Source organism: Seriola lalandi, unplaced genomic scaffold (genome assembly GCF_002814215.2).
Source record: "Seriola lalandi dorsalis isolate HSWRI2012SDOR001 ecotype SW California unplaced genomic scaffold, Sedor1 jcf7180002054979, whole genome shotgun sequence".
Lineage (NCBI taxonomy): Eukaryota > Metazoa > Chordata > Actinopteri > Carangiformes > Carangidae > Seriola > Seriola lalandi.
In genome coordinates this window covers 663,097-688,446 of record NW_019525529.1, presented here as the reverse complement: position 1 = coordinate 688,446, position 25,350 = coordinate 663,097, and the positions used below count along the sequence as shown (strand labels likewise).

At 41.9% G+C, this 25,350-nt stretch overlaps 1 protein-coding gene across 1 annotated transcript; it reads left to right on the top strand.

Moving 5' to 3' along the window:
* On the top strand, nucleotides 1–25,350 carry tmem102 (transmembrane protein 102). Its single transcript, XM_023396606.2, has 6 exons — nucleotides 1–350; nucleotides 2,063–2,274; nucleotides 16,292–16,630; nucleotides 19,639–19,832; nucleotides 20,040–20,252; nucleotides 20,481–25,350. Exons 2-6 carry the CDS (start codon nucleotides 2,073–2,075, stop codon nucleotides 21,078–21,080), a joined length of 1,548 nt encoding a protein of 515 aa, XP_023252374.1. The 5' UTR covers nucleotides 1–350; nucleotides 2,063–2,072; the 3' UTR covers nucleotides 21,081–25,350.

Genomic DNA, 25,350 nt, shown 5'->3' with positions numbered 1-25,350 from the left:
ATGCATCAAAACACTGGCTGTGCAGTCGTGAAACCGCCCTGCCCTGCTACTACTACACCTCAGCTCTGCCTTATCTTCTTTTCGAGGACACGGGCGCAGTTTTATTCATAAAGCTGACCTCACAAATCCTTTTGTAGTTTTGTAATGTGGGGCGTGCGTGCCACACAAACTACTAATCCCTGGATCCTCTGAGTAGGACCATGATTTCTGGGACGGTGTTGCCAGGGGGAAGGTGGCGCCTGGGACCTGTTGGAAATGACAGCTGAAGAAGGCGGATTAAAACACAGGGATCACAATAACAGTAAACGTAGAAGATAGCGAAGAAACTCCCTCGCATCACTGTGTAAAGGGTGTGTGTCTGTTTGCGATATTTGACAGCTTTAGCCTGATAGCTAATAATTTGATGCGCGACTCGCAAGCTAACGAGACCCGAGCTGAGTGCATGTGGGTGAACGTATGTGTGCGTGCGTGTGTGTGTATCTATAGATTTTAGTGTGAATGTGTGTGTGTGTGGTTGTGTGCGCGGGCGTGTGTCGCTGCACTTGTCTTCACTGTCCCCACCTGTCATGTTAGCTAGCATGCTAATTTGATACAGCTAGTTGGCTAATATCAGCTAATAAAAGAAATTAGCTGACTGTGGGCGAGGCACGTCACCGACCTTATCACTGCAAGTTAAATGGTCTTCTTATACCGACGTACAGCAGTTACAGAAATCTGTCTAATGCAGCCCAGGCTCATTTTTTTTTTTAGTGTTTTACGAATTATCTCATTATCTAATGTTAACTGTCAGACAGCAAGATGGCTAATTTGAACGGCTATTAGCTTAGCAGCTAGAAGCAGGGGAGCACGCTCGCTAATTGACCTAGTTTGGTGGGGCAGAGGCCATGTTGTCATTCCACTCGACTGAACTTTGTTTACATTACAACTTCTTGGCTTGTTACTTTTAAGGCATACTATTTCATGCAATTATTTAAACATGTAAACAAATAGCCACTTAATATACTCTGTCTACTTAACAGTACACCATACCAATAATATAATTCCTTTGCACTTAACGTTAAATCTTTCAAGACTAGCCCTGGTATGCACAACATTACGTAAAGTGCATTATAACCCCTTTCAAAATGCATGACTCGACTAACTCACCCTTTTAGACATGCAGGGATACAAAGCAGGGTAGGAGTCTTATTTTGTTAATGTTTAAAAAAAGAAAAAGACAGCGATCTGTTTGGTTTATAGCTGTGATTCAAATATAAGCATCATTGCAAAAGTCTCATTTAAAAACACTGATTACATGAGGATTACTTTCCTCTGATCCTCTCCCCTGAGGCTGATAAATAGCGTACTTTTGATGATCATAAATTACAAGTTATATTAACAAACAACTGCTTTGATGTGCAATTTTCTTCATAGTGTCAGAATGTATATATGTTTTACAAACAGTCTCATATTGGATTCGACTTGGTAACAGAGAATAGTGGAATAATACACACATGCTCTTACTAGTCAGTGTATTTTGGGGCTTTCAGTATTTGGCAGTCAAGTCTGTAATTGCTGCCGCATCAGCATCACATTTTCTGTTATTAAAATTTAATGTTAGTTGTTCTTTGATGTGATCCTTTACAAGTGTACCTCAAAGTCTCATGATTCACACAATGCTGTTGAAAACAAGGCAAGCATTATAAAGCAATGAAAACAAGAAGGCTCAGTCTAGACACAGGCTGTACCTCACATCCTGTAAACAGTTCAAATGAAAACACATATTTTTTTGTAGTGTAAAACCAGTAGTTATTATTATCTCTGCCAAGGAGGTTTATGTTTTCACCCACGTCTGATGTTGGTGGGTTTATTTTGTTTCTTTGTTTCTTTGTAAGTAGGATTACTGGACCGATTTGCACCGAACTTGGTGGAGGGATGGGGCATGGGCCTTCTAGTTGGCACTGTGACAGCATAATTCATACCTCAGGGGACCCATTTTGACCGTGTTAACCATGAAAATGGGGCCAGACATGTAGGCTAACAACCCTAAAATGATTTCTCTTTTCTTCACCTCACCCCACAGGGTTGTAGAAATGGAGTCCCTGATGAGTGCTGTGGCTCCGCGTTCCCCAGCCCCCACCAAGAAGCTGTCAGAGGTGGACTTCCGATCGGGGGCCACCCTGGAGCAGCTGTCGGCACAGGTGTCTGAGCTGGTTGTACTGGAGCAGGGGGAGTTTGGAGACCAGACCGCCTTAGAGGTTCACACAGCTAAGGACTTCATCTTCAACATGCTCGGTATGCCTGCAATAACACTGGATAAAACCCCCTGTATCACAGATTACAGATGATCAGTATTGACCTTTGTAGAGTTTATTCTCTCCTCGGACCTATGCATCATAAATTCAATAATACTGAAATTAAATATTTATTAATTATATTCATTTTGCTGTGGACCATCTGAATGCCCTCAAATCTCACCACTTTAAACACAAACTGTATTGTATTTTGGATATTGAAAGTTAACAGTACGTTACAGTATATATAATATGTTCCATTATAATTTTAATAGAGTGTGGTTTTAATGCAGTATAAGCCTGTGGGACAGTAATTATTTATTGCCTGGAGTTAAAGTTACTATCAATTAACTATTAATATACTTTACAGTAGCTGTGGAGGCAGAGTTACATGGTGGAAGATAAGAGCGTATCCCACTGCACAGCTGATGCTTTGTGTGTATCTATGTGCTTGTGCCATTTACATCATCTTAACACAGATAAAACTGAACTAGTGAACGATTTGCTTCTGTTGCTGCCTTTTCTCAGCAAGCAAATGTATGTATGTACTTATGTTTATTTACACCAGGGCTTTTTCCCCTAAAGCAATGAGCAATGTTTTCCAGGAACACCTTGCTCCACCCTCACCACTTTCTCACCTGGAAGCTGCCCAGTACAACCACACTCTGGTCAGTTGGCTAAAGGGCAGGCCTTAACATGCAGTGAGCTGTGCTAGTACAGAACGTTTTATTTAACAACTTTTTACTGGAACAAATTGTATGGCCAACTCCAAATCATCAAGCTGTTTTTACTAGTTATCTTTCGGTGTGTGTTCAAATATAGTTTCTTGGCTAGAGGAGAGAACTTCAGTTAGTATCCAGTAGAGGATATGTATTTTGGGTTGATGAATGTGTATCATGGGGCTTTAACAATACACTGAAATGTTCTCATATTGATGAGTCTTGCTTTGCTGAAAGCTCCCTCACCTCCTGCTTTTTATTTTACTCTCCAGTAAAAGTTTGTATTTGATGTAAAGTCCTGGACAGATCCTGTCTGGTGGGATAAAAAATGGTCAACAACCAGCAGAACTGAGCTAACAGAAACATTCAAAGCTACACTGCAGCTTGATAAGAAGTGTTTATCATTTAAAACAGTAGAGATCGTTTGCTCATTTCTGAGACTTTATTCTACTCAACCTGTTGGACCTGAGTGCACATTTTTGTAGACGTGCACATTCCTGACATCAAATTTCATTTAGGCCAAAAGGACAAAGCTGCATGATTTCATTTAAATGGGATAGGACACAGTTCTCTTTAACAGACCCATTTTATGACTCAGGTTGTGAGACAGCAGGTGTGACAGACACGATTAACACTAGACTTAATCTGCATTGAAATGATGGATCAGGTACAATATGTTCAATTTAATCTTCTGACAGACACAGACACGTCGTTTTTCTTTCAGGTCTGTTATGGCAAATTAGAGGTTTCTATTTTGTGGCAGTGTGGATGTAACAACTTGTAATATTTGATTCTGAATCTTGGAATTCAAACACATTAATATGATTCATATGTTCATCCTGCATGGCTCTGCTGCTGACTTATACTGAGAATGAGTGAGACACAAGGCTGTCTCAATCTGATTGTTGTTTTACTGTCAGCTGTGAGTAAAAAGTGAAGTGTGTTCATCTGTCCAATAGGTGGCACTCTGCCCCCTCCCTGCTGTCTTCTGTCATCCCTGCTCTTTCATGTCGCCGTCAGTCTGTGAGTGGAAAGCTGAAAACGCAGCATGTTCGGTCAGCACCCTGAAAGTTTTGTGTGTTTCTCTTTCAGCTCTTCTCCATCTCACTTTGATTTCTGATTTTACTCCCCAGTTTCACATTTTTGCAAGTCCTCTCTTTCCGTCTCCATTTGTCAAACAGTTTTACTATTCCTGTCAAATAAGTAGTGGTTGACAGGCAGCTCATGCTTCTGCTCTGCTTCAGTCTTCTCATCAATCTGAAATAGCTTCATGAAACAGGCTGCCTCCACCCCAGGGAGAAATCACACAAGTCAAAATAGTACCCAGGACTGTTTTTCTTATTTTATTGAATCACCACATACAAGTAGAGATTCTTTTTTTCTGTGCAAACTTCTATTTTTTTTTCATTTTATTTTTTTTTTAGCTGTTTTTCTGCTTCTCCCTTTGTTCGGATTTCATTTTTCATGATTCGGGTGCACAGCCCTTTGTATGCTCCCACTCCCTCTTGGTTGAGAATCTCCTGGTAACTTTTTTTTTTTTTTTAGTTTTCAAGGCAGCTTCTGTCGGCATAATCACCAGTGGTTTGCTGGTATTTTCATACCCTGCGCCTCACCGCTCGCTGTGACAGCAATGACTGTGAAAGGGGGAAAAAAAAAAAAAGTTTGGTGCTTTCAACAGAGGGAGATGGTTCGTGTTGGAATCTAGAAATATCAAGTCAAGTATGCGGTGGTAGCTGCATTAGCGGCTCTATGCCTCTCATGGCCCTGCGGAGGATGAAAGGCAGTACTGAAAAGCAAATATCATCCTCCTGATGGAGGGGCTTTGTTACAGTTTGCCGGCCTGCTGGAGGAGCCTCGTCACTGCTGCAGGTGCTTGTGTGTGTGTGTCTGTGTGTCTGTGTGTCTGTGTGTCTGTGTGTGTGTGTGTGTGTGTGTGTGTGTATACGTATACGTGTGTACGTGTGTGTGTGTGTGTGTGTGGATGCTGAACACGAGTGTCTGTGGCTGTTTTTGCCAGGCTTTTATAAAGTTTGAGCTGCAGAGGGATCCCCACTGGGCTTTGCACACTGTCGGGGAAAAGGAAAGAGAAAAGAGATTAAACTCTCTCTCTCTCTCTCTCTCTCTCACACACACGCACGCACACGCACACACACATACACACACACACACACAGTACACCCAGTGAATTTTTTCACATGCTGACAGATCCAAGAAGAGGCTCTTATTTACCCTGCGTTTGAGTAAACACTGTGGTTTGCCTTCAGGCAAGCACGGTGGGGGCTACTGTATATATCTTTTGAAAAACAAAAGTCTGATGAAGGCAGAAATAGATCCGAACTGCCAGTGAAGCAGAGGATCTGGTGATAGGCCCAGACGCAGCCTAGACCCAACTTTTCAGATCTTAAAGTTTGTTAGCCGGCTTGAGAGAGTTCAGTTCAGAGTTCCTCCGCTCCCTCATGTCGGTGAGAATTGATACTTTTGATCCAGGTTTAAAGAGTCATGAGCGCTGTTGTGTCTCAGCCCAGATGTTTTTATATTTTTATCAGTTCAGACAAGAAAATAACCGGTTGCAGCATTAAGTATTTCACTCAGCTGTCAGATGCAGATAAGTGGAAACAGATAGAAAAATTCTCCTTTATGATCTGCTACTGAAAAGGTTTCCTTCACCATATCTTCTATTTGTCCTGCAGTGACCTCCACTTCTTGCCTTCCTGTTGGGTTTCCTTCATCAGTCCCTTTGTTTTCCACTATTCCTCACACTTAAGCCACTTAATGGTATTCACATTCAGGCCTGAACAATGACAAGTGGAGGCGTTTAGAGAGAGAGAGAGGGAAGGGTGAGTTGGTGTCTTTCAGGTCAGCAGAGGCACCAGTCAAAAGTTCACCTTTAACTGTGATGAAAAATGGAAAAACAAAACAATGAAGAACCAAAACAAAGCCTGCCTGTGTTTGTGTGTGCATGAGTGATGATAAATGAAAGGCCTGCATATTTATCAGTCCCACTAGAGTCTCAGATTTTTCTGTGGTTGCTGTGGCTCAAAAAGACTTCACAGTTTATTCCTACCAGAAATAGAGGTACAGTCTACAAACTTTTTTGTGTTATTTCACAATGAATTATCGTCATGATTAATTAAAGTAAGCGATAAAACATTTCAGTAACTCACCAGTCATCATTATAGGTTTAATAATGGTATATGAAAGCTTTAGCTGCCTTGGTATAAATCGTATAGACAAATCTGCATGTTGACACATTTCAGTTGTCTCATGGTGTTTATCCTCATATTGTCCAACCCTGGTAGGTAAAGCTCCTATAGTGATTAAGAAAATTGGACCATTTTTCACTGTAATATTGACAAAATAGCAACCCTTAATATTGGAAAGTGCAGAATTCCTGCAGAGACCGATTTATTTTCTGTAGGTTTTGTTTTGCTTTTTACAGTCTTGCAACAAGTCAGTCAGAGCAGAGCACTGCAGACTTTAATATTGGGTGCATTTATCTGGCACTAAATTGCTTCTCCCAAAGTTTTCTGACCTTTTCGGTGGCTGCACAACCTCTCATATGATATTATGCATATTTTATTTTGGGTATAAAAAAAAATCCCTCTTGGTTAAATTTTAACCATCAGAGTGGCAACTTCATCCTCTTTGGGAAGGCAGCTCACTTAGCCAGGCCTGCTGTTGGCTTTCTGGATCGACACAGCGTCTGGCCGGTCTTTGACTCCAGCCCATTAACGCTAGTGAACTCCTGTGTGACTGATTCACAGCTGGATGCTGTTTCCGCCGCTGTGACTTCCTGCCTCATTTGAGGGCCCCGTACTGATGCTCAGAGTCGAGCAGTAGTTCTTTAGCGGAGGCTTGGATTCAGGGCCAACATGGCTGCTCTGGATGACTAATTCTCTGTTAATGCCAGTTTGGATTTGAGAGTCTGTCTTCATCTGGCAGCCAGGCCAGATTCATGGCACTGCAACAGTAGATGAGTGAAATATTTGATTATTTAGGCTTTGTTTTGTCTTCAGTTTTCATCAGTGCTGACGCACAAGTGCCAAGCAGCACAGATGATAAACATCTTGCCTGCGAAAAATGATGGTCATTGTTGTTCACTGACACCTTTTTTGGCATTTAGCAGCATTAAATCTTAATTGCTGGCACATCAGTGAATAAGAAGGGAAACACAATTTAGTTGATGTTTAATTAGCTGAGTTCAAAATCTCTGGTAGAAGAGGCTCTGTAACAAATTAACCAACAACTGTCTGTAACTTAAACACAACACAGCAGTGTCCTCTCTGAACATGGCCACAGACTGACATCACATCATATCATTCATTAAGTGTCTTTCATTGTATCTGATTAAATATGACTCAGTGAATTTGGCATGTTAAATAAGAGGTGTTTCGACATTGCATGACATGTTATCTGCCGTCTTTTAATAACCAAGGCTGACATTGTGATTTTTGCTCTTTCATAATCACACTTTCAGTATTCCCCAGGCAAAGAGGAAGGAATCATTTTGGTAGTAGCTGTCAGCTGATAACAGTATCTTACGTGCAGGCTGGAGCTGTCTTGAGTTGCTGGAAAACATCTTTTTAAAAATCTGTGTGTTTGCTACACACCTCACACTGTGACACCTTTCAGTAATCCTTTAAAAAGTTGATCATAATGTGTTGGGGAATGTTGGTGCACCATCAGTTGGTGAGTGTGAGATTGACAAATACACCAGTGATTCCCTTGTATAGATTGTGCAGCGGTGGCCTACAGCTGAGAAATTACTGATGCCGCTGCAACGTCATGAAGTCGCAAGGGCTTTTAATTTGAAATGATGGATAAAGTGGATGCACATGGCAACACCTGGCCAAGGAGAGAGGGGGTGAGAGAGAAAAAGAAAGAGAAGAGGGAGAAAAGCTGACATTAAGTTAGATCCTGAACTTTGATATTTACTCCAACCACCGGTGTACTATGTGCACCACCCAGGTCGGACCGGGTGTCAGCCATACCGGGACAAATCCTGGTGGGCTGATTGACTGTCAAAAAAAATCCAGTTTCCAAATCCAAGTTTACACCGGTCCTGTTGTGTCGGTCTCTCTACCGGCCCTCCCATTCAACATGAGAGCGTGCAGGGTGTGCAGTCCAGGACTCGGCTCACTGTGAAGCAACGGAACCACAGTGCAGTTCGGAAACGCACAACGTCAGGACAGGTCAAGGATCAGCTATACAGGGGTTTTTGAAAGACGAGTCTGCCAAGCAGCCCACAGATGTAAAATGTGAAAGCAAAACTCTGATGGCACTTTTTTTTTTTAAAGTATATTTTTTTGGGCTTTTATGCCTTTAATGGACAGCACAGTGGAGAGTGACAGGAAACGGGGAGGCAGAGAGAGGGGGAATGACATGCAGCGAAAGGCCGTCCGATGCGGGATTCGAACCGGGGCCGACTGCAACGAGGACTGTAGCCTCTACACATGGGGCGCCTGCTTAAACCACTACGCTACACGACGCCCCGTGATGGCACTTTTTTCTTTAAGTGATAATTGCCTGTCATTTGTCAGGACATGGTATCACAGAGTAGCTGGCATCAAAGCAGCAGCGGGGAGCTTGAAGACACTGACAGCTTCCTGCAACCTCTCTCTCTGCAGGTGGTTTAGACACAAAATGTCTGCCATCCCTCTCAGCCCTGTTTTTGTATTAAACTCAGTCGCACACTGTCATACACACAAACGCCTAGCTCAGTGATCTAACCCCCCCCCCCCGACCTGATTAAATTTAAACTTCTTCATTCCTCTTCTTCTAATAGGCCCATTTTGGAGCTAATCTCCTGCCTTCATATGAATTCATAAACAACGAGCGGGCGGAATGGCTCACCTTTGGGTTGTCTGGGATTAATCCTGCTATTAGCGTGCGAGGTGAAGCGCTGGTTGAAAAAGCACTGATAACATCCGGTTGAGACTATATTAGTCAGGAGTCATTTGTAACGGATTGAATTGCTCCTTTTAGGATGAGGTTGCTTTTAAGATTATTGTTATGGCATGCTCTGCTGCTGTAATAGAGTTTTATTATCTGGAATAACAGGAAGGTCACACAGAGGTAGAGGATGTGAAATAACAATTGTGAATCTCATTTTGAGATAGGCAACATGCCATCCTTTAAGATGCCCTGAATCAAGAGTTTGTGACTTCCAGTGGAGCTACTTACTACTCAATCTGTCCAAAGCATCTATATTTGAATTGGTGATACTGTCATTACTGCTCAATTGAGCATCTTGACAGTAGAGCACCATGACTGTGTGAGCAGGGTTTTAATGGGAACATGTGCTCACCGTGTCAACACGGTTTGTGTTGAGGACTGTGAGATTAGTCAGAGGGCAGGTACAGACATTAAATGCACCTAGATGTGAAACTGAATTTTTATGGGGAAAGAAATTAGTTAAAAGCCTTTTAACATGGCCCCTGCCTTTGGGGATGGTCCAACTAAATTAAAACGAGTGGAGTATTTTTTACTCTTACACCCTTGCAATGAATTTTGACTTGAGGTTTCTGAGGAAATAGTTTGACATTTCTGGAAAAACTTACTTTCTTTTTTGCTGAGTTAGATGAGAAGACGCTACTCTCTTAGTGTAGTATAAAAGCTGAAAGCAGGGCTTGAGTCTTGAATCTCCACTGGTTATCTTGCATCCTCAATGTGACCTTTTTTTTTCTTTTCCTTTTTTTTAACACTTTTTCTAAAGTGAACTAAGTAAATAAGCTAAGCGGCTGCTGGCTGTTGCTTCTTATTTAGCATCTAAAATAGCTCCAAGGTAATTTTTACTACAGTTTGTTCTTTATGAAAATGACCACAATAACCACAAAGACAAGAGTCTAATGTACCGGTATTTATATTACATGTTCATGTTTATATAACTTTTCATATTACCAGCAGTGCCTACCTCCGCAGGCGGAACCGTGGGTAGTGAAAGGTTAAATGTCAGCCATTATTTAGTCTGTGTACCCGTTAACAGGACCATGAAAGTACACTGTTCTCAGGCTCTAGGAAGTGCATAAATGCATGTGGGATGGTCAGCTCCTCTGTGGGCTCCCGCACATTCAGCCTCGTGCTGCACCACAAATGTTGAAAATAAATGCATGCAGAATGTGATTACTAGTTTTACCTACTTCTCAGTTGTTAGCGCATCCTAGTTTTTGAACAGAAGCACAGTTTCTTTCTCTCTCTCTCTCTCCTGCAACAGCAACACATAGAAGTCATCAGCTTATTTAGAGGAATCCCATTTTCCAGAGAGATTTACAGAACTATTTCTGGAGTCTATCAAACCGGAGGTGTGTGGAGGAATATTCTCACTTTGCTCCGGCTGTGATGAGAAAGGACATTTTTCTCATGATGGTGCTGCTGCTCTGCCTCAGGGAATTTCTCAGCATTGTCACTTTGTAGATTCATTTTGAATGATGCCTGTCTAAAAGCACCCATGAGTATAGTATACATAGTATATGTGAATGTTTAGTATAGTTTGTGTATCCCTGTAGGTGTGTGTTAAAAATGTGTGGGAAGTATAACTATGCTATTCAGTATAAAGCAATGATAAAAATTGAAGTACCAGGGACTTCACAGCCAAATGGCCTGATGTTGTTCAATACACCAGTGCGTAATATCGCAGTTATGTATTGAATTGTTAACAAACTCCCAAGACAGATGGCAACATGGTGCTCTTGTGAAAATACATCTATTGATTTTAAAATCATAGTAAATTAGTTTTTAAAATATGACTGTTTCATGATGTATTTTTTTTTAATATTTTTAGGCAGGGTGAGAGGGTGGTCTGTCCCTCTGAATGGAGTAAAGGGAAAGCCCTGCTATATATGTATATATGAATTCATTTGTTTCTCAAAGTTTGGACCACATTTCCCATCTCCTTCATTTTTCTTAGTTGTAAAGCATATCTGTCTACCCATCCTTTTTTGCTTTTAGTCTCCAAAAGGACAGCAAATATGCATTTAGAACAGCTCGTGGCTAGAATAGTAAAGATTCTGTATTTAAACACACAGTATGTAACTTCTGGGTTAGGGGGTCTCTCGAACAAAACAATAAGAAAAGACAGCGTTGGGTAACATTATAGTGGGGGATCATGCGAGCTGTTGTCTCACCACTATTGCCGTCAACTTCTCCCGGTTTGATTCCCTCAGTGTCAGGCGTTCAGAGGGTTTTTACAGGGAGCTGAATTATCCACAGAGGTCTCCTCTTCTTCAAAACAAACAGACCAGGGGATTAAAACCAGTAGAACCGCAGAATAAAGCAATTTCACAATCAAAAATCTGTGATTCACCGACACTCTTCGGCAGACACAGGATGTCTCGGAGCTGAGCTGCTGTTTTTTGGCTTTCTGGCTTTTTTCTCTGATAACTGAAGATCCAGATGTCCAATGACTAAAATCCTTCATCTGGTTAAAATATGCAATAGAAGTGTATCTTAAAAATGTGGCTTAAAAGTAGATGAAAGTCAATTTTGATCTTCTGGTAGACAACCACAGCATCGATGCATGCACAAAGGGGATATGACGTCATTGACAGGTGACCAAATAAAACGTAACGTTACCATGATTAAAATCACATATTTCTCTAGTTTTGAAAATTGCTGGAGACATTTGGGATAATGCAAGTACACAACTAAGAAAAAAAAGTAGGTCTAGTCGTTTTTAGACATTTTAAAGTTGGTTTTTTTTTTACTTAAAGTAAAATACAGTGTAGAGGTCAGTAGCAGCAGCATCAGCAGATCTCTCTGGTGTTTGTTTATGGTAATCACAGTTTTCTCCCAGGATTAAAGTTGTGATGATTTATTGATGTTAAATTCAGATATTGAATTTTCCCCCAGGCTCATCTCCTGGAGCAGGTCATTTCAAAGACTCTTGCAGCATCATGATTGCTCCTTGATTGCAACACACATGATTTTTAACCTTGAGAGTTTGGTTCATGATTTTTACTGTGGCTCAATGTGCCAGAATAAAACCTCTTCTCCTGTATTATGGTACACAAAGGTTGTTTTCTTTTTATTATCTTATTGTTGCTCAGCCAACTTGCCTAAAAAATAAATAATAAAATGATTACAATTTTTGTATACTTTTTCTATCATAATCTTGGTTAAATGCCCAAGTGATAAATGGGTGGAAGAAAAACGCTCCCACATCTGCAGCATTTATCTGTTTTAATAGAAACACTGGGTTGCCATGCGTGTGTGTGTGTGTGTGCGTGTGTGTGTGTGTGTGTGTGTGTGTGTGTGTGTGTGTGTGTGTGTGTGGGGGTAGACTTTCCTCACAGCACACACTGAGACTGATGGAGGAACCAATATTCGTTTCACAGACATGGAATTGGGTCTAGTCTGAAAATAGCTTGTAACGAAAAACTTCCCTCTAATGGAAATCTATATTAAAAGACATTTTTTATAGGATTAGGTTTAATCCGTGGCTGTGAAACCAGCCTAGACTGTCTCCATTCCAGCTCTATTCTCAGACTGTGTGTGTCTACAGGCATATGTGTTGGCGTGTGCTCATGTGTGCACCCATGCGTGTGTGCGCGCTCGCTGGCAGATGCCCAGCGAAGAAGCGTTCGAGTGTTGATTTGAGAGTTTGGATTAAAAAGTAGATTGTGTTCCTTGGAACAACCTCAAACTTCTGGCAGCCAGTGTGGAGATTGGAGAAGCCTTGCTAATTGATACAGTTTTCCCTCTGCCCTTCTCTCTCTAACTGAAGCCCCTGCTGGAGAGATAAGATGCTCTTTATTCTCTTTTTCATCACTCTTTTCCTCCTCCTCGCCTATTTGACCTAATTTATCAGTGGCAGATAAAAACCAAACAAATCAGAGGAGTCGCAGCTTCAAACTCGCTGCCCTTTGGCTGGCGTTCTGATCCGTTCCTCGCTCTGACACTGTCTTCTTCCCTCTCTTCCTCTCTTTGATCTGCCCATCCAGCGTTTTCTCTCGTCTTTCTCCCTCTCACCAGCTTAACAGATTTCAAGTTCTGATGGTGGATTGGTCATAATTTGTTTCGCACGTTGCATGCACAAACACTCACCTCAGAAAGAGGAGAGATGAGTAAAATATGATGCACTTTTTGCAACTCGTGAAGCCACAGCACATCTGCCCCAACTAGTTAATTATTTACATGGCGTTGAATATCTTGAATGCTGATGAAGCAGAAATATAAAGGATAAACATAGGGACGAAAAAATGTTCATTGATCAGATAAGATTCATGTTTTGAAGTTGTTATTTGTTGCCTGCTCTCTGTCACTGATTGTTGAGGTATGTGTCTGATCACCCTAAACTTCCTCTGTTGTTTTTAATCATCTTACACAGCGTGTCGTGCTGCTCAAGAGACAAGAGGGGACATTACATGAAATTTTGGTCCACACGGTGCATTAATAAGTAAGGGGAGCAGAGAAGTGAAGCTCTGAGAGTAGTATTGACCTTTCAAATGTAGATTTAAAAATTTTAGATGTAATTTAAAATGTAATTTTTTTTAACTGTAATTTTAAATTTTAAGTGCAATTTAATATTTACATTTTTTAATGTTATTTGGAATTTAAATTTTCATCTTTTAAATGTAATTTAAACATACCCGACAGAATCTCTGACTTGCAGTTATTGTGGTAGATGTAGTATTAATGCACTAATCCTGAAAAACTTTATTGATAACACTACTACTACTAATAATAATGATGATAATGATAATATCATCACCATCATCATTTTAAAGCAGGCAGGGGACGGTGAGGAGTTGTAATGTCTGCAGAGCTTCCTCTCAGCCTGCTCCACCGTTTCAGAGGGTTAGTGTAGCCTTTCTGTGGTCTGAGAAGTGAAACGACTTACAGCTGCAGAAACTTAATATCACCGTGAGTACATGTAATCACCGAATACAGCCTGGAGCCTATCATCAGTTCCTCTTCTTCCTCGTGGTGTTTTGATAGGTCGACAGTAAGAAGACACCGTAGAGGGAGAGCTCACTGACTAAATCAGTCTGAAACTGTAGAAGTGCAGGAGACAAAAATATGATTTTGAAAAGCAAGGGGGACCTGTGCCCCCATGAACATTGTAACCTTTTTAAGTGTAGGAGTTATTGTATTCCACCGCATTCCTTTTAGCTAGCTGTGCCTATAAAATTACTACTGAGTGTATGCTGTACATCTAGTGTAGATGTGTAAAGTCTTGAAGGCTGCACTTGAAGCAATGAGTTACATTGAATTTATTTTGGTAGAGTGGGGCTGATAGGTGGCGTCTCGGTCTGATCACTGTGTTTATAACGGTTGGTTAGGATCGTTAGGATATGTCACTCACCATGATTTACAGCACACCAGAAAGTAATTTTCTACATATTCATTCTCATCTCTACTGAGGTATTTTCTTAAAAGTAGGAGCACTTTGATAAAGTGAAACAGTTCTTACATATTTGATGTTGAATGCTACCAGGACTTCCTGCAGATGTCATGGGAGGGTTCACAGGCTGACGATCCTGAGGATCTGCAGAACTCTAGATAAAGTTCGGTGGGAGCTCTCAGCTGATGACTGAGCTGCAGTAGTCTAGTCAGGAGATGAATGGAGCTTGTGGTGGGAGATGAGCTGATTCTGCTGAGAAATGCAAAGATCCAAAGACGCTCTGTCACATGCTTTTTATTTTGTCCTCTTCTCTTTGACTACTTCCCACTATGGTGGTGTGAAAGGAGGCACATTTTTCTCCCTTTTCAAAGCAGAGCACCACAGAGATCCTCATCAGCACACTTGACTTTGTCTCCCACTTTAGCCGCTTGTTCGTATTCATTCTCTTGATGTTTTCCCTCCTGTTTCCCACCTATGTTTCTGTATTCCATCAAACTGTTCTACATTTTGATGTGGAGCAGCAAACGATTGTGTGGTAGTCTGGGGGATGCTGCTCTCGTGAAGGAATATGATCCTCAGTTAGACCATGATATGCTGGTCATAATTAATTAAAATGGAAACTTTTAGCACTAATCATAAGGATGAAGTAGCCAAAGCCAAATCAACCACCTTACATTCAATAGTTTTTATCACTTAAAACTTCCAAAACTGGAAGCACCAGGAATGGGTTTCTATTTGTGTTTATCAGTAGCTTTTTCCTTTTTATCTCGCTTTTTCCTTATGACTCATCCTCACATCCAAAAAAAAAAAACACATCTAGGCACTCACACATGCCTCTACATGAAAACATCACATGGCATCCTGCCACCAAGGTTGTGTGCCCATGTAATTGGATGAGAGGAATCATGTTAGCAGCTTTGAACCCCCGGCCATGGCCTGCCGGCTTGGTCTGATGCCCCCGTTCCAGCTTTCTGCGGCCACTTAACTGCCCTGGAGGGGATAAACACTCAAGCTCAAGCTCCCACAATCTCTTCCCCCTGCTAAGGGTTTTGAAGTGCCAGTGCTTTTTTACCTTTGACCTATAGTAGAACTAGCAGTTAGCTCTGGACCAGCACAGGTTTGGCTTTAGGATCAGGTCTTTTTCAGGTTTGCTCTTTTAAGCTGGAAAAACATAATTTACTTGACTCCAGTGCTGCGGCTCCCATGGGCCCAGAGCCTGGGAAGTTTACAACACAGCTAAGTAGCCATAAAGGGATTTGCAGGCAAGTTTCTCTCATATAAACTGTGCAGAGAGGACAGCGAGGACAGCTTTTTAGCACTTGGGAAACTGATAGTGCAGCAATGTCTGAAATATAATAAGAATATAACAAGACGATTGGCTGATTGCTCCTATTTCTCGCCACATCAAACTTCCTTATAGTGATATTTTCTATGTCCCCAGTACTTTGCATTTACCTAACCAAACTTCGTGTTGATCTATAACAGACAGAAATCCTTCTGTCAATCATGGTGTAGTTGAATATTGTTTGTCGAGACTACAGAGTGTCTGGGAGCTGAAATGAAGGCTTGGCTGAGCACACATGTAGGCGAGCCACTGAAATTATCATTAGTGTCTAGACCAGTGGTCACTGAGGGGGCTGTTAATTTCACACTCCTCCTTGTATATCAATATTACTGCGGCTCAGACTCATAAATATATGCAGCACCTCTCAAAACAAACTAAGCCGGACTGCTGTTTTCTGTCCCAGCGCGTTTGCCGGAGCTGATGTGCGTTCTCTTGAGGTTATGATGCGTGTTCATCTGTGAGCAAGAAAAAAAAAAAAAACTTCTAAACTTCTAAAAAACCTTTCTGCCCATTTGCTGAAACACATTTCCACGCACAAATGTGTCTGAATATAAATTTTGCTGAGTGTGAATGATTTATGTGTGTCTTTCTCACCTCCCTCTACCCCGTCCAGGCTTAGTCCAGAAAGTGGACCAGCGCCTCCCGGTGGCCAACGAGTACCTGCTGCTGTCAGGCGGAGCCAGGGAGGGGGTCTTGGATCTCAACCCTGAGGACCTGGGGGACTACGCCAAAGGGGCCGACTTTGACCTGGACTTCACCCTGCTGGTACCCGCCCTGAAGCTCCATGACCGCAACCAGCCTGTCACCCTGGACATGAGGCACTCCCCACCCTGCCACTCATGGCTCAGCCTCCGCCTCTGCGACTCCAACATCCTGTCGCGCTGGAGCATCTGCTGCCAGGAGGAGAATGGACTTCCTGCTGAGGAAGATGAGGAGGAAGAGGGAGAAATGGGTAAGTCGATAAAGCAGAATAGACACTGGAAGAACAGTGAAGGAGAAATGGATCATGAGGGCGAGGGAAAGGGGGAACAAAAGGTGACTGGATGAAGAACGAACAAAAAGAAGAAGATACAGGGATGTTATGGGAGGTAAGGGACAAACTGAAAGGTGGAAGGAGGATGGAGAATCAAGAATATAACATAGAAAGATGAAGAGATAAGTGACGAGCGGAAAGAGGAGTGGAATAGACAAGTGTGGAAGGTAGTGTGGCAGAGCAGGGTGGAAGGAAGCGGAGCTGATTGAATTTCGCTCATGTTTCACTCAGATAATATGACGCATGATGTTGTGAAGCAATTTTGCCTGGCAAGCTGCAGCGGAGGCCGCGTTCGTATAACTCCTCAGATAGGTGAAACGAGAAAACCTCCCCAGGAAATAAACGCTGAAACATTTATGAGTGTAACTTAACAATCGAAAAGTTCAAGATTACTCGGCTGCTTGGAGATTGCACTGCGACATCAATCTGCCGCGCGCTCGCAAGTATGAAACTTCCAAGATGAGAAAAGGTAATGACATTTATTGATATGAATCTCTTTAATTTTGAGCAGATTGTGAAAATACATTTCTTGGTTGTATCAGAACATTTCCCACAGGATATTACTGTATTGTTACTGAGTTTGTGGTGGCAGGACGGCGTGGTTTAGTTGACAGAATGTACGTTTCACAGCAAAATGCTACCGAAAGGTTAAAAAAAGGGCAGAGGTGTTTTGAGTTTAAATTCTAATTTTTATTCTTTGCAGCACAGCGTTGGCACCTCTCTTCAACTTTATTAGTAAACTCAATACTACAGGTACCCAAAGGTCTACTTGAGGGCCGCACCATTATTTTTATAAGTGATTAATAGTTCAATAGGTCATGCATTATGTTTCTCAAGGTAACATCTTCCAATAATCCATAAAATATATAAAATTTTCTGTATATACTGTATATAAAACAGAGAATTTAACAAACCCTCACATTTGAGCAAAATTTTGCATGATAAACTTAATCGATTAATTGTTGATCGTTCAACTAAGCTAATTGTTTCAGCATTATTCTTAAATTAGAGTAGTATCGAGAATATCCTCAATTACTGTCACCAACAGCCATATTCGTAATTAGCACTGGGTAAAAAAAAAAAAAAAAAAGATTCTCTGATTCAAATCGATCTTTATTTGAATAATCCGATATCGATTCAGAAAATCCCAAGATTGATCTTCTATGAGCCTTTTACAGTCTCCCTTGGACGTGTGAAGCTGTAACTGTTCATCTCATGTGACCATCCTTCTCGTGCAACGAGATCAGGTCACGTGAAGAGACAAAAAAATGGCAGATGATGCTCCATTGAAGGCACCGACAAATCTAAAGGCAGATGTGTGGTTGCACTTTGCTTTTAAGAACTATGAAGACAGCAAAGAGCTGGAGAAAAGTAAAGCCGAATGCAAGATGTGCAAGAAGAAGCCATGCGTACCTGTTCATACACTCTGTAGCCGGTGCTTTGCAGTACGTTAGCAACACATATTATTTATCTACCTATCATTTCTTCAGATGTGTGTCTAAACTGTTGGTCATGTTAGATAGAAAGTGCATTAATGTAAAAGCTTTGTGTGCATTCTTCATGTAAACATTAATATTTTTGATAATGCACCAGGTTAGAGGAACAATTTACAGCATTAGTTCTCTGAGAACCTCATTCATATCCAAGCATCATTGGTATTACACTGAAATATGAATTTGAAACTGAATCGAATCATGACCTTGTGAATTGGAATTGAATCTATTTGGGAAATCAGTGGCAATACCCTGCCCAAGTCCAAATATCCTAAATCCATGTCCAAAATGGGAAAGAAGTACAAATCCACCAAAAAAATGGCAGCCTTAATGCAGTGACTTGTTGTATAGGAAGGGTAGCCACACAGCTGGTTTAGCAGAATTATCCATTTGCGCAGACAGGTGAGTTCAGGTAAAATTAGTCCTGACTTTTTAATCTGCATCAGTGTTGCCAGATGCTTCAAACCCAAAAAACGTAAGTACTGTAAAAATAGTGGTAATTAAGGTAGGAAGGTAGGTACTATTGTACTATTACACACAGACTGAGATGGCAATCTACATGAATCTGTGCCAAAGGCTGTACTGCATTTCACAATACATCCATGATTGTTGATGAAGTCGACTGCAACAGGCTCCGACTACGGGCCAGTTGTTTTTTTGTTTGGCTGTAGGACATGCTAACAGTTACAGCTATTTTTTACCAAAAACCAAAGACAAAATGAAGATAAATGACATGAAAGTATCATAAAGAAAAGCTGTGAAAAACAGTCAGTTTTTTTGGAGGCTGGGAGTGCTGACTGATGTTATTAGATCACTGAAATAGTTAACAGACAATGAGTAATGAGGTTGGTCCCATATCAGCCGTTTCATGATTATGGCATGACTATGACATCAAAATGATTGTACATTTACAGAGTTTAAGAAAATTCTGATCATACATCAAACAAAGAGCTGAATTATCGTACAAGTATGATAATATACTACACACTACTCTGCATACTAAACACTAATCCTACTATTTTTTTGTTGAACTTCAAATGAACATGTCCTCCGTTTAGTTTGAGTTACTCATTATCTGCTCGTCTCCTTATCAGTCAGAACCCACATTATCTGCCTCTCACCCTGGGCAAAGTTTTGCAGTTTATCCCTTTTAAATCTAGAGTCTGATAACAAACTAGTCTGAAGAGTAAAGAATAGAGAATCAATGTAATGTTTTTATACTACAACTTCAAAAACCTTGTGTAACAGGGTCTTTGGTGAATTGGTTTCCATAGAGACCGTGAAACTTTTGGATAGTATTAATCTTCTGACTAAAAAAGTACATTACACTGGTTGATATTGACAGTTCAAATGCTTTCATTGCCTGGTGACTTTGGCTAATCTGTTTGTTGTCAGCTGGTTTGTATTGACATCTCCTCTCCTCTCCCTCCTCAGGTAAAGGCTCCATCCCCTCCCTGGGTTCTCCTCAGTCTCTGGATGGATGCTACTTCTCTCCCACCCTGGTGACAGACTGGTTCTGGGGGGTGGTGAGTGAGGCCGTGGAGGAGCTGAGACGTAGCCCCCAGAGAGGCATCCCCACCCCGGACCGCCTGGAGAGGAATGGACCCCTCACTACCATCATCCTCCAGGTACAGATTAGGTGGCCCTTATTCCCGTGCTGAAATGATGATAAATCATTATGTCTGAATCCATAAGTGAAATCAGGTTGTAGTCAAATGTTAAAATAATTTTCAAGAAATCAATTAGCAACATGTTTGTAAGAGGAATAGAAATCCAGGACAGATTCAGTGATGTTCTAATATTCCCCCTATTCCCCCACCGTCTCCTCCCTGCAGGCAGGCTCTAGCCGGGTGCTGTACGACCTGCTGCCTGTGGTGTCGTTTCGGGGCTGGCCTGCTGTGGCCCAAGGCTGGCTGACTGCCAACCACTTTTGGGACGGTAAAATCACAGAGGAGGAGGCAATATCTGGCTTCTATCTGCTGCCCTGCTGCTCCCCCCTGGGTGGTCGGCCCGACAGGGAGTGGAGGCTGGCATTCTCACGCAGCGAGGTGAGAGGATTGTGAATGTAACTTATTTTGTGGTGTCATGTCTGGTGCCACTTTGTAATAGGTTTAAAGCATCAGTGCAATGTTTCCATCTGCTTTTCTTTGTGTACTTCTTTGTAATTATTCTTCCCTTTCTATTCCTCCGTCTCTTGATTTTTTAAAAAGTTTATCACTATGTCCTTAATCCTGCTTCTACTTGACTCATTGCTCGTCTCTTTCTGTTATTCCCAGGTTCAGTTGAAGAAGTGCATCCCCTTCCCTATGGCCCAGGCTTTCCAAGCAGCCAAGGCCGTACTGTCTCGTATCCTGGCTCGTCCCCGCACAGGCCTCAGCCTCTACCACCTGCGTACGCTTCTCTTCTGGGCCTGTGACCGACTTCCTGCAGCCTACCTGTCCTGCCCTGACGCTGACACTCCCGGTCGCCTCCTCCTGGGTCTCCTAGATGATCTGGCTCATTGCATCCTTGGTAAAAACTGCCCAAACTACTTCCTGCCCCAGTGCAACATGTTGGAGCACCTGACTGACAGCCAGGCGCTGCTGGTCGCCAGGAAACTGGCCCACGTGCGCTCAGATCCCAGCGAGCACCTGCGGGCAGCTCTGGACCAGGCCCAGCAGGCGGGCCAGCTGAAGAAGGAGCTAACAGCTAGCACCAACGGCCACGGCTCTCCCGGGCATCACCCAGCCAATGGCATCATTTCGCCTTCGGAGGACAAGCTGGCGCAGCGACTGCAGCAGCTGGTCACAGAGAACCCTGGGAAATCCATATCTGTCTTCCTGAACCCTGATGATGTCACCAGGCCGCACTTCCGCATCGATGATAAGTTCTACTGAGGCAGACATGCTGCAGAGAAGACGTGTGGAAACGTGTGTGTGTTTATCTTACAAACACACTCTGGAAATGCTCTGAGATGTCACATCAGAGGGGACGGAGACTGAAAATCAGGCAGGTGTTTTTCTGCAGAACACATCTGGCCTGAAACTGAGCACACTCCCCCTCTTCATCACCCTGAGGCTGAACCAAGCCATGCTGCTCGACTGACTCTTCAAACCAAAAAACACACATGTCCTACTACTGACAAATGACGTCCAGTTTAGTGGACGTCGCACAACAAGACATGATGTCACCGAGCTGTTGCCACGGAGACGGCCCTCTCCTAACGAGCTGGCCTTAACGAGACTTATCAGCTGGTGCTACAAAGACGAGAGCCGGCTTTAGTCGTGTGAATAAGTCCAACGGAAATCAACACAGAGAGAGTGTGTGTATGTGTGTGTGTGTGTGAGAATGTGTGTCTATCTATGTGTATGTGTACATTTTACATATTACTTAACACTTCTAAAGATGGAGGGAGGATAGAGCCTTGATTGCTGCGTTTCTCCCCTTTTTATTTTAGATCAGAGTGGGCGATGGCTAAATTAGAAAGGAAAAACAAGGTGTGGCTGATGTAACTGAATGTAATGTTGTGAGGAGAACCGCCGAGCCTTTGAACAAAGAGTCTCTTCTCTCTTTCAACTACAGTTTAGCTCCTTTTTTTTTTTTTAACCCCCAAGCCTCAATTTATGGCATATTTTTTAACTTGTTTTTAGTCTTTCTCAGGTATTCAATATTCATACTACTTATCTTTTTTTTTTATGTATATGATTCCATTATAAGGTCTTTAACTATATATCAATGCCGCTTACATTTCATTGGGTAATTGAATGTACCAAAGAACTATGTTTGAGCAGTTTTGCAAACACAAACACCCTAACCATCTTGTTTTGATGACTTAATTTGCCTTTTCTCTGTTGAAAGGCCCGGTCACACCAACATGTTGAAGAGCCAACATTTTGTGGCAAAATCAGTTAATTCCGATGGAATCAGTGTCATAAGATTTGCTCATTACGTAGATAGCTAGATAAGCTCATATCCATCACCTCAAGTTCAGCTTTGATGAACTTGACCAATAATTTGAGGGAACTGAAAATGGAGGAAGCTGTTGTAGCTTATTAGCTGTGTCACACCGTGCAGTTTTATTTGACCTCCTCAGATGACTGCTCTTCAAAAGAGGGTTTGAAGTCACGAGGCACGAGTCAATGGTACAAATGCGTCTCTTGAAAATACTGTGTGAACTCAGCAACTGAAGTAATGAGCTTTCTAACTTCCAGTTAACAAGCCCTTAGCTTGTTGACATGATGTACAGAAGAAAATATCAGGGGGAGTAAATGGTCTAGTCCAGAGCTCCTTTACTGCCTAATGCTAGCCTGTCCTGGTCTGCTAGCCAGCTGTAGAAGTAGCCCTGCGAGTAATCACTACCAGAGCTACAACAATTAGTCCACTAATTACTTAATAAAAACTAATTGGTAACTATTTTGATATTTGATTGTTTCAAACCTTTTCAATTAAAAATGCCAAATATTTTTTGATTTCTGATGATTTATGCCTTCGTTTTATCATATGATAGTTAATTGAAAACCTATGAAATCAAGAAATTTTGAAAGCTATTTACCACATATTTCACATTAAAAGGCAGATGAATTTCGCAGTGACACTTTGTAGCGTGACCGGGCCTTGGACACAGAATGAGACTGAATTAAACTGGTTAATTAAATAAGAGAATAGGACGATTTGCTGATTTGCTGTAAGAGTTGTTACAGCTTTTGAGAAATCCTTGAAACTTCAAGTCTGGTGTTTTGTGTTCGTACCTGAGCTGACAGTTTGTGTTACGGTAGACTTAAAAGGGGATTTAGAACATTTCAAACCCTCAGTATGGAGGTATGAGGAATTAAATGAGCAGCAGTGTTAAGTTAAAAAAAATGTCCCAAAAAAAAGGTACAGTGTAGGTGTTGAGTTGGGGCTTGTGACCGCCGTCATCACGACTAAGTCAAGGTACTTTGCCTTCGAAACGTCCCACAGAGGGTCCAGTATGTCGAACATGTTGTTGCACATCGTGTGAGTGTGTCTATTAAGTTTCCGTTGAGGAAAGTTGAGAGTTTTGTGTGTCTCATTTGATTTTCTTGGAGGCTGGTTCTGACTTGACTGATTCTGATAATTGTCCCCTGTCTCCTCTGCTTGGTTGGTCTTTTTTAATGAGCTCTGTGTGTGTGTGTGTGTGTGTGTGTGTGTGTCTAGGCGCCTGTGTGTGTGTGTGTGTGTGTGTGTGTGTGTGTGTGTGTGTAGGCGCCTGTGTTGTGTACTCGCTGAGAGACGAACCATGCAGCAGGACACAGACAGACGCCCAGATGCTGCCCATTGAATTATCCCCTCAGTGGGTGTGTGTTAGTCACTGGGCCATATCGTCTCTCAGCAGACGGAAAGTATCCACAGGGGGACGGAGGGGTGGATGGAGGATGGATGGGTAGAGGGAGATGGGCCCTTCTGTGGTCCTTTTGAAGAGATTTTGAAGTGGGAGGATGGGCCTTGCGGGGCCTGGACAGCTGCCTCTCTTTGGATCTGTTGCTGTTTCTCTCTGCCTATTTCCTTTTTTCTTTTTCCTCCACTAGTTTCTGTCTTTCTCTCATTTTTCTCCCCATCTCATAGCTCTTTTATTCCCTCCTCCCTCTCTTATCCCATGTACATTTCTCCACAGACGGTTGCCATTTTCCCGTCTTTGAATGCTGAAGGTCCAGAGCCACAGAAAGCTCCTTAAAACTTGGTACTACTCCAGCCTTATGTTTACACTGTTAGCAAACACGTTGCTCCAGTGCCACTCAGCTGATTTGATTACGAGCTGTGCAGCCAGCAAGTGGTGTAGTGGCAACAACAAGTACAACCAGACAGAAGCAGTCATTCTCTCCCTTCCACTTAACATTAGTTTCACTTGTTTTACCTTAATGAACTTGAGACATACAGTTGTCTAAACACTACCTTCAAACAAATTGATGGGTAAACTTGGATTGAACTGGGGTTTACCAAGCACTAAAATGCTGCTTGCACTGTTGGTACACAGGCAGGGGGCAGTACGCTACAAGCACATCATCAGTTACGGTGTAGTTTACATACATATAAAGGTGGTCGGAGTTAGTTGGGTTGATTTTTAAGCTACTGGTGTGTGAACATTTCTTGAGTCTTGTGTCACACTGTCAGCTCTCAGAGTCAAAATTCATGCTCGTACTACTGATTGAATTTTTTTTTTTTAGAGCTGCTTGTGTGTGTGTGTGTGTGTGTGTGTATGTGTGTGTGAGAGAATCGAATTTGAGAGAAAAACCAAAGTGTGATGCTGAGGTGGAACAAAATGTCTAAGCAGGGTGTGTATTCAGCTGCCAGTTTTCAGAGGATCGTGTGGTGTGTTTTCAGCACTTTGTACAAGACGGGCCCGATTGTTGTTACCACAAACTGTATGAGTTTTTAAAAAGTCCTGAGAAGCATTTATATATCGGAGAGTATAGTTAATGGAAAGGTACCCTCTCGTTGCCCTCCTTGGTGTTTGACTGAGAGTGGTGTGCGTCTCCCTTTGTACCTTAACGGGCCTAGTTAGAGATTACAAGACACTGGAAACAATCAATGTTTTTCTTGAATTGTACACATGAAATCTTTGTGGAGAGTATCGAAATCCTGTATTTTACAATGGTGTCAGTTTATAGATATGCAATCAAACCCCCCTGTGGAAAAGGCCTGTCATTTACAGCTCCTATTCTTAATTGTACTTCAGTGTAGATTTACTGTAGTTGTGAAAAAAAAGGGGGGGGGGGGTAAATCACTATCTGCTGTCCAGGGATTGCATGAAACACAGGCGACACTCCCAGACATCAATCTCCACTCTATACTTATCTATTTATAATTATAACTGTTTTTTTTCTTTCTTTTGTGCTGAAACTTCTGATGACTCAACTGCTGTGGATAAATAACTGACTAAATACAATGAATGTATCCACTCTATCTCTAACTTCTCATCCTTATCTCAACAGATGTATGTAAGTGCTGAGATAAACATGTACTGAATCACTCCACAGTCTGAGAAATTGAATTTCATATCTCTTTTATTACTTTTTTTTTTTTTTTTTTAAATAAGTGCAAATTGTTATCTCTGTATCATGACTGATTTGCTGTATTTATTACTGTTATTTTCTGGGGGTTTATATTGATCAAGCTTTAGCATGAAATAAATCACTACATTTCAAATTA

Excerpts from the sequence above, each read along its gene's own strand:
- tmem102 (XM_023396606.2), top strand. The coding sequence starts at position 2,073 with ATGGAGTCCCTGATGAGTGCTGTGGCTCCGCGTTCCCCAGCCCCCACC. Across the intron at positions 16,631-19,638 it reads GGAGGAAGAGGGAGAAATGG|GTAAAGGCTCCATCCCCTCC; the intron begins GTAAGTCGATAA and ends CTCCCTCCTCAG. Across the intron at positions 19,833-20,039 it reads TCACTACCATCATCCTCCAG|GCAGGCTCTAGCCGGGTGCT; the intron begins GTACAGATTAGG and ends TCCTCCCTGCAG.